General features: G+C 39.0%; 1 protein-coding gene across 2 annotated transcripts in view; it reads left to right on the top strand.

The window, feature by feature from the left end:
• PIR (pirin) overlaps positions 1 to 18,859 on the top strand; it is a 107,881-nt gene that overhangs the window by 49,564 nt on the left and 39,458 nt on the right. For both annotated transcript variants that reach the window (XM_003920344.3, XM_074391805.1), the window contains exon 6: positions 17,791 to 17,875. In XM_003920344.3, coding sequence (XP_003920393.1) covers positions 17,791 to 17,875 — 85 coding nt within the window. The remainder of the gene's footprint in view (positions 1 to 17,790; positions 17,876 to 18,859) is intronic.

Here is an 18,859-nt window from a genome sequence, read left to right as displayed (position 1 = left end):
GTTGTCATTTCCACAATGTTCACACATCTTCACCAGGAGATCCCTTCTCAAGAAACTACTTTCTTTGCTTATCCTTAAGAATCATCTCCTCATCTACTGGTTTTATCATGAGCTTGTAGCAATTCAGTCACATCTTCTGGCTTCACTTCTCATTCTAGCTGTCTTGCTATTTCCACCATATTTTCAGTGACTTCTTCCACTGAAGTCTTGAACCCCTTAAAATCACCCATTAGTGTTGGAATCAACTTTTACAAAACTCCTATTAATGTTAATATTTTGATCCTCTCCCATGAATCACGAATATTCTTAATGATAGCTAGAGCAGTGAATCCTTTCCAGAAAGTTTTCAGTTTATTTTGCCCAGATCCATTAGAGGAATCACTATCTATGACAGCTTTAGCCTTATGAAATTAATAGTTATAATTATTAATAAAAATGGATAATTATTAATATCAATTAAATTATGATATGTGAATTATTAATATTATGATTAATTATAACAAGGAGTCATTTTGATTTTCAAGACTGAAATAATAAGACTTGAAAGTTGAAATTACTCCTTGATCCATGGGCTGCTAAATGGATGTTTTTTTAGCAGGCAACATTAATTTTGTACATCTTCATCAGAGCTCTTGGTTGACCAAATGCACTGTCAATGAGCAGTAATATTTTTTAAAGCAATAATTTTTTCCTGAATAGTAGGACTCAATAATGGACCTAAATATTTAGCAAACAATTCTGTACACAGAATAGCTTTCATTCAGGTTTTGTTGTTCCATTTCTAAAACACAAGTAGAGTAGATTTAGCATAATTCTTAAGGGCCCTAGGATTTTCACAATGGTAAATGAGCTTTGGCTTCAACTTAAAGTCACCAGCTGCATTAACCCCTAACAAGAGAGAGTCATCCTGTCCTTTGAAGCTTTGAAGCCAGGCATCGGCTTCTCTTTAGCTATGAAAGTCATAGATGGAATCTCTTTTTCAATATAAGGCTGTTTCGTCTACACTGAAAATCTCTTGTTTAGTGTAGCCACCTTCATTAATGACCTTAGGTAGATCTTCTGGATAACTTGCTGCAGCTTCTCCATCAGCACTTGCTACTTTACCTCGTACTTTTATGTTATGGAGATGGCTTCTTGCCTTAAAACTCAATAACCAACCTCTGCTACCTTCTAACTTTTCTTCTGCAGTTTCCTCACCTCTCTCAGCCTTCACAAAAATGAAGAAAGTTAAGATCTTGCTCTGGATTGGACTTTGGCTTAAGGCAGGCATCCCCAAACTACAGCCCGTGGGCCGCATGTGGCCCCCTAAGGCCATTTATCCGCCCCCCGCCGCACTTCAGGAAGGGGCACCTCTTTCATTGGTGGTCAGTGAGAAGAGCACAGTATGTGGCGGCCCTCCAATGGTATGAGGGACAGTGAACTGGCCCCCTGTGTAAAAAGTTTGGGGACGCCTGGCTTAAGGGAATGTTATGGGTAGTTTGATCTTCAATCCAGACCACTCAACCTTTCTCCATATCAGCAATTAGGCTGTTTTGCTTTCTTATCATCTGTGTGTTCGCTGGAGTAGCACTTTTAATTTCCTTCAGAAACTTTTCCCTTGCATTCACAACTTGGCTAACTGGTGCAAGAGGCCAGCTCTTGGCCTACCTCAGCTTTTGACATGCCTTCCTCACTAAGCTTAATCATTTCTAGCTTTTTATTTAAAGTGAGAGACATATGACTCTTCCTTTCGCCTGAACACTTAGAGGCCATTGTGGGGTTGTTAATTGGTCTCATTTCAATGTTGTTGTGTCTCTGAACAGGGAGACCCAAGGAAAGGGAGAGATACGGAGAACAGTCAGTTGGAGGAGCAGTCAGAACACACACATATCAGTTAAGTTCGCTGTCTTATGTGGGCACAGTTTGTGGTACATCAAAACAATTAGAATAGTAACATCAAAAATCACAGATAATAGATATAATGATAATGAAAAGGTTTGAAATATGACAAGAATTACCAAAATGTGACACTGAGATGTGAGGTGAGCACATGCTGTTGGAAAAATGACACCAATAGGCTTGTTCAGCGTAGGGTTACCACAAACCTTCAATTTGTAAATACATACATACATATATATATATATATATGTATGTATTTACAAAGCACAATAAAGGAAGTGTGATAAAACAAGGTATGCCTGTACTCCTTTCTTTCCCTTCCAAGTAAAGAATGAATTGAGAGAGAGACTGAGGAGTTAGCCAGATACGGATCCAAATACCATCTTTCTCCCCAGTAAACTCTAGAGAAGAGCACATGACTTATATCTGAGACCTTTTGGGTTTCTTAATACTTCCCTCGCTTCATTAACCACGTTCAGGCAGAGGTGTACAGTCACAGCCATATTCTTCAGAGGCAGGCTTACCTCTTGGCAAAAGAAGAGAGAAAAAGAAAAAGATCCCAGAAGGGCCTGAGTTGAGCATACTCAATCCCTTGAATTACCCTAACCAGCTGGATCCCACCTCCTGCCTCCCTCTCATCCTCAGGGATTAGTGAGAAAGGCAGAGAGCAGCTGGCAGTATTGCCTCATGGGGCCATTAGGGAGGGGTCTGGAGGCTCCTTCCAACATTCCCTGATGTTTTGTTCTATTAACATATTGGAGTCGGATGCTTAGCCATGACTGCCCCCTCAAGGAAAGAAATGAGAAATTTATGAATGTGAACCCCCTCACTCAAAAACTAACTTCTGTTCTCTGAGATCAGTTTTACCCCAGAACAATCTCAAATGAATACAGAGAGGTTTTTGTTAAATTCACACCAAGGCATATCTGTCTTCTAGGCTGCACATTCATTTTATCTAAATATTAAAATATCTCAAATTTGAACATAAACCTCTCCCATCATCAAACTTCTCAGACAGAAGTAAAGTTCTGATCTAAAACCCCTTGCCCTTATAAATCACATTAAAGTAAATTAGAATTGAAATTACATTCTAAATAAGATGCCAAAGCATCTTTATCCAATTTTAATCCTGCTTTGCTTGGGTAGACTAAGGATTCTCTCTCTCTCTCTCTCTCTCTCTCTCTCTCTCTCTCTCTCTCTCTTTTTTATGAGCATCGCAGCCTAAGTTGCCTCCCCTGGACTGGATTTGGCTCCATTAGGTCTGCCAAACTTGAATCCATTCAACCTCAATTCTCATATGTTTCACTTTAGAAATAGTCCCAAAAGGTAATACAAGACACATTTATCACAGTACCAGCCTTGATTCCATGAAATGTTATTGCACAAGCAAATCTCCAAGCCCTGGAGCAGTTATATCTGCAGAAAACTGATGTACTTGGTCAGTCCAGGGCATTAACATAGTTGGGAGAAGAAAACCATGTATCCATATAGTCTCCACTCTCTGGGGAGAGACATTTCTGCCTTTGTGTAAAGTTGCTTGTGTTGGTGGTAACTCCAGGCACCGGATCTTGAGAAAATCCTGTTCTCAAGTATGGAAGGCTGATAAGAATATGAAGAAATGTTCCTCTCACCAATATGTAGAAAAATAGAAATTCAAATAATACGCTGCCACTTGACACCCGTCAAATTAAGAAAAACATATGAAGTTGGGTACTGTGAAGTGCTGGCAAGGATAGGAAGAATGGAAACTTCATGTTTGGCAGGTGGGTGTAGCTGTGTTCACTGTAGAGAGCAAGTTGACATAACTCAGTAAAGCTAACACTGCATATGGAGTATGCCCCAGAAATTTCACTCCTAGTATTTATTCCATCAAAACTTCACCAAGCAGACATATGACGGTGGTCATCCCAGCATTGTGAGTGGTAGAAAAGAGTCAGAGTTGATGTAGGTGTTCACCACTTAGAGAATGAATAAGTGAAATATGGCGGTTACATGTGATGGAATATGGTGTAGCCACCAGAAGCAATGTAGTTATATGATTAGCTGTCAGGAAAAAATGCAGAATAAATCAGAAAAGAAAGCAGTTTAGCACACAATACTACTTATTTTCAAGGACACCCATATATCTAAGTAAATACACTATGGGTAGATTGGAAGGATGTCCATTACATATGCTCAACTGAGAGCCAATGGGGAATGGGCTTGAGATGGGGGATGATGGGGTAAAATAACGCAAAACAAGAGGGATGCCCATGGATGTATGATGACCTTGTGCCATGGATTATGGTGTATAGCAATTCAATTCCATGAACCCAGGGCCAGAGAGAGAGATTTGTGTCTAACACCAGCTTTTAACTTGGTTGGCGTAGGTGACCTTCTTTGTGGCTGATTTAAGGGATTCTAAAAATCCCAGCATATGACAGAAAATCTCACTGTCACATTATTGTTATTTTTTTTTTTTTTTTTTTGAGACAGAGTTTCACTCTTGTTACCCAGGCTAGAGTGCAATGGCGCGATCTCGGCTCACCGCAACCTCCGCCTCCTGGGTTCAGGCAATTCTCCTGCCTCAGCCTCCTGAGTAGCTGGGATTACAGGCACGCGCCACCATGCCCAGCTAATTTTTTTGTATTTTTACTAGAGACGGGGTTTCACCATGTTGACCAAAATGGTCTCGATCTCTTGACCTCATGATCCACCCGCCTCGGCCTCCCAAAGTGCTGGGATTACAGGCTTGAGCCACCGCGCCCGGCCACATTATTAAAACTATACCATTAGAGTCCATCCTTCAACAGTATGAGGGATTGAAAGGAGCATAGGCTGTGGAGTCAGACTTGGGTTCAGATCTCAGCTCTGTTGTTTAATACATCTGTGACCTTGGGAAAATTATTTAGAACCTTTATTTCCTCATCTGCCAAGTGGGGATGATAATACAGAATTCTTGAGGTTTTTGTTTGGTATTTAATGTGCCTAGCAATATAGAGGGTACTTAATAAATATTTATTTCCTTTTCCCTTATCTATCCTTTCTTCTCTCATATTCCCTTTTATCATTAGTCTTTAACACGAGCAAATCTCTAGAAATTCTTGGGAAGGAAAATGAAAATGACCGTCTTTTATGGGCTTTTGAGGTGCTAATTTCTAAGTAAGAGCTGTCTAATAAGAATATAATGGAAGCAGCATGTCGCTTAAAATTTCACGGTAAACATTTAAAAAGTAAAATAAAAGAGGTAAGATTAATTTTAATAGCATATTTAATCCAATATATCCAAAATTTATTTCAACATGTAATCAATACAAAATTGTAATGAGATACTTTACACTTTTTGCTATCAAGTCTTTGAAATCCATTGTGCATTTTATACTCGCAGCACATCTCTGTGCAGACTAGCCACATGCAATGAGTGTTGACTGTATTGGACAGTGAAGTTCTGAGAGTTCTTTATATGTGTCAATTCTTTTTTCCTTTCTTTTTTTTTTTTTTTTTTTTTGAGACCGAGTCTCGCTTGATCGCCAGGCTGGAGTGCAGTGGCGAGATCTCTGCTCACTGCAACCTCTGCCTCTCGGGTTCAAGCGATTCTCCTGCCTCAGCCTCCTGAATACCTGGGACTACAGGCATGTGCCACCACACCCAGCTAATTTTTGTATTTTCAGTAGAGACGGGGTTTCTCCATGTTGGTCAGGATGGTCTCGATCTCTTGACCCCATGATCTGACTGCCTTGGCCTCCCAAAGTGCTGGGATTACAGATGTGAGCCACTGCACTTGGCCGCCACAATTCTTTTAATCCTGATTTAACTTGGGTTCTCTGGAAAACAAATCCTGAGGTAAGTATTATTTGCAATCCCAGGGCAGTGGGAGTGAAGGAGAAGGGAAGTGAGATAGATGCTTGGCCATGTAGGATGCCTTTTCAGAAAGCTGTACCTCAGAACTTTCCAAGGAAGCAAGAATTTGTCTGTTGCCCCACATCTTCCATTCCTCTTTGGTCAAAGTTTCCCCATGGGGAGCTAATTCCCTGCCCTTCTGGTTTGTGTCACCTGGCCCCTACAGACAGCCTCTGAATAGGCCACATGTCCCTTCTATGGCTTTGATCTTTATCCAAGTGTTGGCAGGAAGACAGGATCCAGAGCCTCAGTAGGTCAGTTGGGTCAAGCCCAGACTCTGGAGCTGTTGGAACCTCCCACCACTGAGAGGACAGTCAAGACAATATCAGAACTTGACCGTCAGCTAGGAGAGGCCAAGGCATCTTGCAATATCAACAGTTGCAACAATGATGGCACCTATAGGTCTCCATAAGAGGCCAAGGGCTGAGAAGCTATAATGAGGCTGAGCGACTCTGAGGAGGCACGTAAAATGTGTGCAGTTGAATTCTCACAACAACCTAATGAGATAGGGAACTGTGACATAGTGAGATTAGCAACTTGCCTAGGGTTACACATATAGTAAGTGACAGAACTGGGATTCTAACTGAATGATCTGGCTCCAGGGTTTGTGCTCTTAATCACATGCTTACATAGGTCCTTCACCAGTTTGGCACAACCCAGTAGAAATCAGATTTTTTTGTTGAGAGGTTTTGTCTTGGAAACTTTTAAAGACTGAAAGGGCTTAAGAGGAGAGATACATGTTGAAGGGTTCAAGAGGAAAATCTTGGCCCGTCTGTCATTTCGCCAAGGATCTGACCACTCCCTACTTGTACAGGAATTCATGAATGATCCCTGACCTGAATTGGGGGTATATACTGAACGCTTCCATAGTGCTCCAGCCTTTCAGCACGTTTTGTCAGTTCCTCACTTTTTCTGAGCTGATGCTGAATAGCAGGGAACTTCCTCTCCTCTTGTTTGTGGGTATACAGGAGGCCATATTCAATACTTTTAGGATCTATTTGAATACTGTATTTAGATGGGTTGATGTAGTAAATTTGGGGATTGGGGAGTTGATCAAGGAAGAGACAGTTTCATGAGAGGCAGTAACATGCAAACTTTATTTGGGCAGTGCTCAGACAAGGTTGCACAAGAGAGAAGGTTCCTCACAGCTGGAGATTTTCCAGAGATAGTGGCACAAGGCCACCACTCAGAAAGGAAATAGGGCAAGAGACCTGAATGAGTAGGGGAAATCAGAGAGGAGGCTTACATGTCTAGGTAAAATCACTCAGCATCAAGGTGAGGTGTCTCTGGATTAGAGAGCTCTGAAGGACAGAGGAGTTTGAGGTCTTATAGCTGTCTAGCAGATGTTAGTAATAGTTTACCTTATTTCTGGCTAGCAGATGTTGGGAATAGTCTCACAGTGTATATGGAGTAGGTAGCCTCTAAATGGCTAAAAATATGTTCATTTTGGAATGTATTTAAAGCAATTTGATGCATGAAAATTGGAGTTCGGCATCAGTGCACTTTGGGCTAATGGTTCTATCCTAGTGTAAGGAAGTAACCAACATGGGGGCCATTTTTACCTAATATGCATGGGCTGTCTCTAGCCCATTTATATAACAGTTTTATGGAAACTTTCAGTTTGTCCATTCAGCTCTTCCATTGCTGTAATGGTGTATTAGGATATGAACAAAGTTTTTAGAGCAACATGAATCTAGAATTCCTAATAGAATGATATGCTTTTCAAAGCCAACCACCACTTACTGATCCATTTTCTTCTAGTACTTTCATTTGAATCAGAATGTCAGGCAGAAATGGATCCCAAAGATAAGCTCTCCAACTCCATTACTTTGTAAATGAGAAAGCTGAAACCCAACTAGGCAAAAAGTCTTTCTCAAGGTCACACAGCTCATTGTGGAAGAAGACCAGACCCAAACTCAGGTTTCCTGAATTTTTGCCCCATTTTATTTGAACATTTCCCCTGCCTTATCACATCATTCAGCACTTATGCATAAGTTTGCTTAGTGTCTCTCTCTTCAGTTAGGGAATGCCTTAGCATTTTCATGGAAGGAAGCTTCAAAATGACCATGTCTCTTTCTACACCAGAACAGTACCTTCAGGCACATGTCTGTAAAAGGAGACACCCTTGCCTGTCTGTGTCAGAACATTCTGCAAATGATCACACAGAAGAAGCTCTAGACCCCTTCATTAATTTTAATCATAAAATTGGAGGATCCTATCTATATGAAAGTATCTGTACTCAGAGCTTTATGAAATCTTTGCCAAATAGTGTCCTGTGTTACATCTTGATGCACATTTCTACAAGAACTCTTAAAAATATTTTAGTAAGTAACAAATGTAACTAATAGAGATTAGAAGCCCTGTGAGGAATATTCTAGCATTTGTTAATAGATTTGCTGACTCTGTCTTGGAATACATTACCCATGGATTGGAATTAACAGATAGGAAGGCTCTGTGTTAGCCTATTTGGGGGCCATTTGTGGTTTTATTATACTGTTGCCTTTATAGAGTTGTAGATGGTTTATTTATACAAGATATGGGCATTTGTGCTTTTTCTGGTTTTAATTTAAGAAATTAGAACATCTGTAACCCAACGTCAGGCAAGAATGCTGACTCAAAGGGTGAAGAAATCAAAGTCCAGTTTTACGATTAGCATATCTCTGGTTAAATTTCAGTACTGTGAGTCCCTGTCATCATCTTTATTCTCTTCCCCTTTAGTCCTTCTCTCCCTATTACTCTTTCCATAAATAAAACGTGAAAAAGAGAAGGACGAGAGTATTACTACTGATTAAAGAGCTGCTTGAAAAAGAATACCATCAACTGAATTTTGCTATGTTCAGAATTCTTGGTCAGCTAGAGAGCTTGATGTTCAAGACTGTCCACAGTCTTCTATGGTTGATAAAAGTTAAAAATGTTTTTTGGCCCTCTCTAACTCCCACCCTACAAAGAGTCATTGGCATTTTGCCTGAGAGCTCCTTGTCTTCTCTTTGTGTAGCACTTCATGTATATGTCAAAATATGATTACAGAGTTTTAATCCTTCCCACGATACCTTTGGCACTGGGGATGGAAACTAATCTTTCCCACTGCTTATCAGAATTGTTTAAAATAATGAAGAATTCAGAAATCAAAGTGCTTTGGATTGGATACAGAAGACATTCATTTTGTTGAAGAGCATCAGCCTATCCTAAAAATGAGCTAGAAGTTTGCTTTAAACAATATGGTAAATCTACTTTTCACTTCCTCAAAGCCTTCCCATCTCCAGGAGAAATGAGAAAGTACGGTGCCCCACACAGGGACAATGGGATCTGGCAGTGAGTTTCCTGAGTGTGTATGGTAGTGAAGAGACTAGGTCTTTGCTGATGCATTTTTATCCCCAGTGCAAAGGCCAACAGATCATGAGAGTGGGAAGGTGGTAGAAGGAAGATGAGGACCTGGGGAAGCCATAAGAACTGTACTAGATGATGACATGAACTCCTTATAGAGATCTTACTCTATTAATTGGGACTCCTGAGCTAGTAAATGAAGTGGACACTTGGTTTTCCCTATTGAGGCTCTTCCTTGTAAGTGGCAGAAAGAGAACCTACCTGAGCTATACCCAAATACATGTGCAAACTTAGTAGGGATAAAGAAGATTATCAATTGAGGAAAAGAAGAATACGTCAACTGAGACAATTGGTTAACCATTTAATAAAAAGAAACCAGATTAGCTCATGATTTTACAGTTATTTGTCAAAAGAGTTCCACATAGATTAAATATTTTTTTTCTTTTTCTTATTTCTTTTTTTTGAGGCAGAGTCTCACTAGAGTGCAGTGATGGCAATGTCAGCCCACTGCCTTCTCTGCCTCCCAGGTTCAAGCAATTCTTCTGCCTCAGCCTCCTGAGTAGCTAGGATTACAGGTGCACACCACTACGCCAGGCTAATTTTTTGTGTTTTTAGTAGAGATGGGGTTTCACCATGTTGGTCAGGCTGGTCTTGAACCCATGATCTCAAGTGATCCACCTGCCTCGGCCTCCCCAAGTGCTGGGATTACAGGCTTGAGCCACTGCACTCAGCCATAGATTAAATAATTTAATGTTAAAAATTTTGAACTAGAAAAATATTCACAAACATTTATATGATCTTTGGATGGGGAAAGATTTTCTATGTTTAAAAGCACTGGAAGGAAAGGATTAATAGATTTGACCCATGTCAGAAACCTTGTAAGTGAAATTAAAGGCCAAAAACAAACTGAGATGAGTTAATAACTTTACCTTATTGAAAAAGAAAACCTCTCATCTGAATTGATGAGAAGCACTAAACTTCTTTGACTTCATGCCCCCCAATTTTCCACTCCTTCTCCCAATCACACTTCATCGAAGATGTGTCTGTATGTTTTATATCCACCATCCTACCTCCTTGATGTTCTCAACTTGACATCCACCCACCTTGGTCCATTGAAACCAGTCACCACTGACTTCCAAGTGGGCAAACCAGAGGTGGTGGTGGTGTTCTTGTTCGCCTCCGCCTCTGCCACCGCCGCCGCCGCCACCGCCTCCGCCGCTGCCGCCTCCTCCTCCTCCTCCTCCTCCTCCTCCTCCTCCTCCTCCTCCTTCCTCCTTCCTCCTTCTTCCTCCTTCTTCCTCCTTCTTCCTCCTCTTCCTTCTTCCCTCTTTCTTCCTGCTTCTTTTTTCTTTCTTTGTCTTCATCATCATCTTCATCGTCTTTGTCTTTTTCTTCTTCTCCGTCTTCTTTTCTCTCTTTGGTTCCTCCTTCATGTTAGCTCTTTCTCTCCCTGGCTTAATTGCTTTGTCTTTCTCTATAGCCTCTCTTTCTTTGGCTTCTGAGATAATACAGTCTTGTGTCTCTGGATGCTCTTTGCTCCTTCTCAGTTTCCTTTCTCTGGGAGACACTGTTTTCTTGGCCAGACCCTTAAACACTTGTGTTCCTTGGATCTCAATCCTGAGTCTTTTCTTTCATTGAGCTTCTGCCTAGGTGAGCTTATTTATTTCATGGATTTAGATACCATGTATAATCTGACAACTCCCAGATTTATATTCACAGTACAAGTCCCCCTTCGAGCCATAAGAACTGTACTAGAGCTCTATGTAGATTCATATCTGCAACTGCCAACTTGACATCTCCATTTGCATGGTGCCCAGGCACGTCAAATTTAAAATAGGAAAAGTTGAAGTCTTATTCTCTTTACCCTCACGTGTTTTGAGAGTGGAAAAACAAACAAAAAAACGTGTTTCTCTTTCAATCTTCTCCATCTCAATGAATGGCACTGTCACTCATCGCTCAAAGTAGAAACATGGTGGTCATCCTTATGCCCACTTCATCCAGTCCCTCAGCAAAACCTGTCTGTCTCCAAATATATTATTTCAAATCTACCTACTTCTCTCCCATCCCTCTCTGGCACACTCCAGCATCCTCTTCAGGAGTCTCCTCTATTCTTACTCCCTTCCAGTTCTCTATATAGTAGCTTAAGACATCTCTTTAAGATGAAAATTGGATCTGGTTATTCTTCAGTGTGTTCTCATTGTATTTTAAAGAAATCCCAAATGCCATACTATGGCCTATACCTGATTAAATCTTTCCTAACTTTCTAAACTTATGTCATTCTCTCCAGTAACCACTTTATGTCTTCCATGTTGCTCTCCTTTCAGTTTCTGAATTCCTGAAGCTCTTTACAGCTTCATGGCCTTCACATGTGCTATTCTCTTTTTTCTGCCCAGAAATCTCTTACCCTCAACTCTTCTTATTCAAGTCTCCACTTTAATATAATCTCCCTAGTGAGGACTTCCATTACTCTCCTCATTTTATTTTCTCTCTCTGAATCCTATTTATTTCTTTTCTAGCATGTACCACATTTTAAAGTTTTATATTTAATTTGCTAAATTATCTTCCACACTAGAAAGTAAAACTTCACAACGGTTGAGCAGAACTGTTATTAAGCAGTATATAGCCAATGACATTATAGATTGTCAACTAACATTTTTTGAATGAGGAAATTATTTGATAAGTGAATGAAAAGTTAAATAGGCTAATGAGCAGATAGTTTACTAAAAGAGAAATACAAGTGCCCTTAATACATACAAGGCCCCTAAAATAGTACCTGGTACATACTAAGCCCTCAACATATTTAGTTATTGCTATTTTTATATTAATACTTACTATTATTTTAAAATTAATAATATCACCCAAACTAATAGTCAAAGAGTAAGGTGATGCCAATTTCTGCTTTTTAAATGAACTAAATGAAAAAAATAAAAGATGATCAACATTTTGATGAGATGGGCACTTTTTAAAGGTAATTACCAAGTGATTTGACAAAACCAATATGGATGAAAGCAAGTCAGTATAAAAAGTGATCAGATGATGATTTGTTCGAGAACAAATACTGCTAGATACGGGTTGTTGAGATAATGGTATTTGTACTGTGGAAGTGGTGCTTTTAAACTTTTTTCTTAAGGTTAAGCTTTTTTCCTCACTTTTTTCCATTTTCCAAAGGTTTTCAGGGGAGTTTATTTTTTTACCTTTTACCTTTTTTGAGCAATTAATTTTTCCATTCTATGTTTGTGACAAGGAAAAAAATGTGCAACAATAGGAGATCTGTTGGAATAAGTTAACTTTCTAACAAGTGGAGATGGGATGGAAGATGGGGAAAAAACTATTTAGAGCACCTAAAGAGTAGAAAGGCTGCCCTGTGGTGTAGGAAAAGTACCAAGACTAGGAAAAACAGTGACTAGCAATAGACATTTTTGGCAAAATTACTGTTTAACCAGATGATTATGTTGAACAATTTGCTTTTGGCCGTAATATCTTAACCTTTAGACCTATAATTTCACTGTGAAGGGGAAAAATAGAAATGTAATCCAAAATTTATGTGCAAAGAGATGCATCAAAAGCTAACAATGACACACAAAACTCCATAAAACACAATGTCCAACATTAGGGGAGTTGTCCAAAATGGGGGGTGCATGTCTAGGAACAAGTAGAAACACTATTTCTTTCTCTTATAGGATATTGGGGATTGGCACTCATTAATATGGTTAGAGTAATTTGCTTAAGCAAAATATTACAGTAAGATTGACAATTTGAGTGCATTTCCTGAAAATTAACTAAATTATAAAGAGATTTTGAAACAGTTCCCCTAAAGATATGTGAAAGCATTTATTATAGGTCTGACACCTTACACTACATTGCTGCCACTTGCTTTTGGGGAGGGTCAAGATGATGATAAAAGTAGCAGAATTTGGGAATCAATAGGCAGCAGTTATCTATGAAAGCAGCAGTGGCAAAATTCAAGATACTTCCTTGCCACACTCATGCATAGCAACGTAGCATGCTGCATTCTTTTTCTTGGAGAGGAGATGTTTTAAAGCCACATAGTTTCCATGTGGAAATGATTTCATCTCCTAATTAAAATCACATTTATGAATAAAAGCAGAGGAAGGAAGCCAGCTTGACAAGGATATCCTACCAAAAGCCAGGGTAAGTGGGAAATCTTTGAAGGACATAAGATGAAGGTGGTTGGAATTTGAATTTGGAAGGAAGTGGTTTTATAGACCTTGTTTTGTCTTGGTTGTGTTGTGGCCATTATTGGAGTGGTGTCTGAGACTCATTATGGGTTTGGCTCTGACATATTTATAGGGAAAGAGAGACAAGGTTTACCTGAATTTGGTAGCAGCCCTGTTGTAGGTTAGACAAAATTTACCCTTAACCTCTTATGAAGAATTAAATTACTTACCTTCTAGAAGTATTCTCTGTATAATATTTGAACCATAATATTTTAAGCCATTAGGCTTGTGAAATGTAGGCTAAAACTTTAAAGTTTCCTAAATACTTTCAACATAGAATTGTGAAATGGAAAAAAAGAAGAAAGGGGAAGAGTTTTGGATTTTAGTACCTGTGCAGTCATTGTTAATCAGAACTGAAACAGAAAAAAAGGGAAAAAAAAAACAAATTCACTGATCGAATTTGAGTACATTAGCTCTGTCCATGCTGCAACAGATTTATAGGGGAGTATTTTCTTTTAGTTTCTAATGAACAAATTTGTTTGACTGTTGTGGAAATAGATACATTGATAGCTAATTTTTACCAAAGAAGAATGATTTAGTTAAATGATCATTCTATTTTGAGTGTCTATTAATAGTTTAATACTATACATAAACAAAACAACACAAGAAATAATGTGCCTAACAGCAAGATTCCTTTATGGTTGAAAATCAGCAGTGTGTGTCATGGAAAGACTGAATCCACGTTTGCTCAAGGTATATTTGAGGCGGGCATTATCACCTTTGAGTTAAATTAACATTTGCTATTTCCATAGACTTACCATGGATGATCAAAATCAAAAAATAAAACCCACATGCTTTTAAAATTTTATATATGTATATATATACATACGTACGCCTACACATACACCATAGGAACATCTTCCAAATTGAGTTTTATCTAATTATAGATTATTTTAAATAGAATAATATACATTCGTTTTTGGAGGCTTTGGGGCAGTTTATTATTCAAGACGTGTTATATTGACACCCTCAGTGATCCAATTCCCAATATGAAAAGAATACTAGAATTGGAATTCTGTTTTAGGTTAAAGATGTTGTGAAAAACATCTGCAAAATGAATTGTAAGTTTCCTCTTAGACTTTTTCATGCTGTGAGAAAATGGAATATATTTTGTAGCTTTATTAAAGTCTCTCGTTGGTTTCTGTTTAAAATTTTTAAGATGAATACATAAATGAATATAGAACATTCTATGTGAATGTGAGGTTGAGAAGCAAGAGACAAGAAGGAAGAAGGAAAGAGAGCCAGCCAAGAGGGCAGATTCATGATTGAGGTTTAGGGCAAGAATACAAGTTAACCAGAGTTTTCCCACCAACTCCCCACAGATCTAGTTGCCCTCCCTCACCCCAGCCACATACTTACTTCTCTTTAGCTCTAGTCTGAGAAATTGGAAGGGAATTTTAAAAATTAGAGTGTGGAGGAAAATACTAGTTTTCTGAATCAGAATTTCAGAACCAGAAATAGACTTAAACATCAGCAACTACCCTCACAAAATTTTCAGATGAGTGAATTATCCCAGAAGAAGATAAGTGTTTCATTGGTCAGCAGAAAAAGCAATACCTCTAGCTGGGCACAGTGGCTCACACCTGTAATCCCAGCACTTTGGGAAGCCGAGGCAGGCAAATGGCTTGAGTCCAGGAGGCCAAGACCAGCCTGAGCAACATGGCGAAACCCCATCTCTGCAAAAAAATTTTTAAAAAAAGAGAAGAAAGAAAGGAAGGAAAAGAAAGAAAAAAGAAAAGGCAATACAGCATGAAAGACACCTGACTCCCATTTCAAGATTATTTTTATGGCCACATTCTGGGAGAGTGATAGCAAAAATTAAACCAAGAATCTCTTTGTGATGAATTTCTTCTCTGTTGGAAGGGATACTGCATCTGCCACTGAGGCAGAGATTGAGAAAGATGCTTAAACCAAACAGGGATCTTTTTAAAAAAATTATTTATTTATTATACTTTAAGTTCTGGGGTACATGTGCAGATCGTGCAGGTTTGTTACATAAGTATACATGTGCTATGGTAGCGGTTTGCTGTATCCATCGCCACGTCATCTACATTAGGTATTTCTTCTAATGCTGTCCCTCCCCAATCCCCCACCCCATGCTGTTGCTTCCCTAGCCTCCCACCCCCTGAAAGACAGCAAAATATTGCCTGAACAGAGGAGTCATTTGATATGATATGAAGTTTACCCTTGATCTTTTTAGAGGTAATTGTAGAAGTCCTCATCAGACAAAACCAGTTCCTTTCCAGATGGTGCCTTATACACCTAATGATCCTAGAGAAGCAGATCCTGTGTCCCTTGTGTGCTGCCGTTCTTTTATGTATGTTTCAAGCTCTTCAGATTGATTGTGAATCTTTGGCCTTAGGTTGCACTTGATGTCACAGGTCTTTCTGGTTTCATTTATGTATGCACAGGGGAATTGGCTTTTCTAGTCTTTGAAGCTGGGTTAATACAGCTTGACCTTCTAAACCATGCAAAACTCTCCCAGACTATTTTAAACCCCAAAGCTTCAATAGGAGACATTCAGAGGAAGGGAAAAAAATTCTTTTGGCAGTCAACATTATTCACAATTCTTTATTTCAGAATTTAATGTATAGACATATACTTTGACCTTACCAAATTCACCTGTCCTGAAGAGAAGCATTTTGCTACATGTAAGCAAAGATACTGATGAATATCATATATATATGTATGTAAAATCCCATTTATAGTAATACAGTTATTAACAGTATATGGAGTAGTAATATAGTTATTGACAGTATATATATGTGTATGTATATATGTACTGTCAGTATATATATTCATATATATCTTCATATATATATATACATATATACTGTCAATAACTATATTACTACACATGGAGTTTTCCATTATGAAACATCATTCAATAAATATTTATTGAACACCTACTATTTGACAGACATATTGGGTTGGCCCTGAAAATTTAGTGGTAACAAAGGCGGAAATGTTCATGTTCTCGTGGAGCTTGCATCATTCTCCACAAAATTATACCTTTATCAAGGAGAGTAAATAATTCTGGGCTCTAGATTCTCTTTTTGTCTAAAAATGCATGAATATAATCTTTTAATTAAAATATAATATATACACCGAGAAGTACATGGATCAAGTATACAGTTCAGAGAATGTTTACCAAGTAAACACACCTGTAAAACCAGCAGCCAGGTTAAGAAACAGAACATTACCAGCCCCCAGAAGCCCCTTTAAAATACCTTTCTAGTTACTAATCTTCCCAAGGTAACTAATTTTCAGACTTCTGACACCATAAATTAATTTTTCCTTGTTTTGAACTTTGTAGAAATGGAATCATACGGTGTACGATCTCTCATGTCCACCTTCATTTGCTCAATATTATGCTTATGAAATTCATCTGAGTTGTTGCGTGTAGTTGAGTTCATTCATTCTCCTTGTTATATAGTATTCCATTGTATATTAAAATTCACTTATCCATTCTATTATTAAAGACATTTGGACTATTTCCAGTTTGGGGCTATTATCAATTCTGGCACTATTAAGGTTCTTGTGTCTGTCTTTAGGTGGCTGTTAAGTATACACCTATGAATTGGAATATTGGGTCATAGCTTATGTATGTATATTAATCTGTACTACATACTGCCAAGCACTTTCCCAAAGTGTTTATACCAAGTTATAGTCCCACCAGCAGTGTATGAAAATTCCAGCTACTACATGTCCTTGCCAAGTTTAAGGTTATGTACTTTTACATTTTCATGTGCATTTTAAGTTTAAAAAGTAAACTAGAACTACTGGAGCTTTGTGATAAACAGTGAGACATCATAAAGTTTATAGCAACAGTTCTAATCCCTTGAATTTTAGTCTATGCCAGTGTTTCAGGATGGTATTATATTGAATTAGAAACTCTGCTTAACTCTTAATGGAATCAAAGTTACTGTTTGCAATAGAAAATCCTGCCAAAGTTTGCCTTTCTTACATTTGGAGTTGTGGCTTTTTCAAGTGAGCAGTGTCAGACCACTTTTGTTAGCCAGAGGTCCAAGTAAGAAAAAATAAAAAAATATGTGCAGTCCACATTTTAAAATTCAAAATGGAAATGACTTTTTTTTGACACGGGGAAGAAGCAAACATTTGGTTGTGAGATAACCTACCATATCAAGTGGAAGACTGGAAGTGGGAAATTTGGAGCAACTATTGGCCGGTAAATGTTAATATCAGACCATATTTGAGAAATGACTGTAGGGAGACAGCTGTCATCCTGAAATGAGTTTGTCAGCCACATTGTAAAGCTAGGAGGGCTAACTTCTAGACCAAGACCTTTAAGAGGGGCTGTTTTAGCAGCCCACCCTGACTTTAACGCTTCCCTAGGAGGAACTATAAATATAATGGATCCAGGCCCAGGCCTATTATGGAAGGGCCAGCTGAAAGAAAGAAAAACCTTATTCTTAGAAAAAAACACTGATGGTTTCCTTTTCCTTTTCAGTCCAAGGTATACACTCGCACACCAACCTTATATTTGGACTTCAAATTGGACCCAGGAGCAAAACATTCTCAGCCTATTCCTAAAGGTATGATGGGTTCTGGGGTTTAGTAATCATGTCAGGGAAAAACAAAAACAAAAACAAAAACAAAACGGCCAGGTGTGGTGGGTCGCACCTGTAATCCCAGCACTTTGGGAGTCCAAGTCTGGCAGATCACCCGAGATTGGGAGTTTGAGACCAGCCTGACCAACATGGAGAAACCCTGTCTCTACAAAAAATACAAAAAATTAGCCGATATGGTGGCACATGCTTGTAATCCCAGCTACTCCGAAGGCTGAGGTATGAGAATTACTTGAACCTGGGAGATGGTGAAGGTTGTGGTGACCCGAGATTGTGCCTTTGCACTCCAGCCTGGCAATAAGAGCAAAACTCCATCTAAAAACACACACACACATACACACATACACACACACACTCTCTCTCTCAAAAACCAAGGAGCTGTTTTCTCTAGAATGTGCTTGTTTCTGAAACTCAGCACAAAGTTCTATGAACTGTTAACATTTAATTATGTTTAAATTGACAAATATGGCTGGGACCCTCCAAGTTAAGACAATCAGGAAGAAGCCGGGCACGGTGGCTCACACCTGTAATCCCAGCACTTTGGGACGCCGAGGCGGGCAGATCACAATGTTAGGGGTTCGAGACCAGCCTGACCAACATGGTGAAACCTGGTCTCTACTTAAAAATATCAAAATTAGCCTGGCATGGTGGTACACACCTGTAATCCCAGCTACTTGGGAGGCTGAGGCAGGAGAATTTTTTGAACCCGGGAGGCGGAGGTTGTTGTGGTGAGCTGAGAGCATGCCATTGCACTCCAGCCTGGGTGATAGAGTGAGACTCCATCTCAAAAAAAAATCAGAAAGAATTCACAGAATGTTAAGGCCAGACCTGTGGGCCATATCCCTCAATTTACAGGCGTGGAAGGCATAAAAGATTGGTCACTTGCTCAAAGCCACCCAAAGACTTACTGGATGATGTAGGGCAAAGAAAATACCCCTGTCTCTTGACTTT

Source organism: Saimiri boliviensis, chromosome X, assembly GCF_048565385.1.
Source record: "Saimiri boliviensis isolate mSaiBol1 chromosome X, mSaiBol1.pri, whole genome shotgun sequence".
Classification (NCBI taxonomy): Eukaryota; Metazoa; Chordata; class Mammalia; order Primates; family Cebidae; genus Saimiri; species Saimiri boliviensis.
The sequence above is the reverse complement of the archived record's forward strand: the minus strand, read 5'-3'. Positions and strand labels throughout refer to the sequence as shown.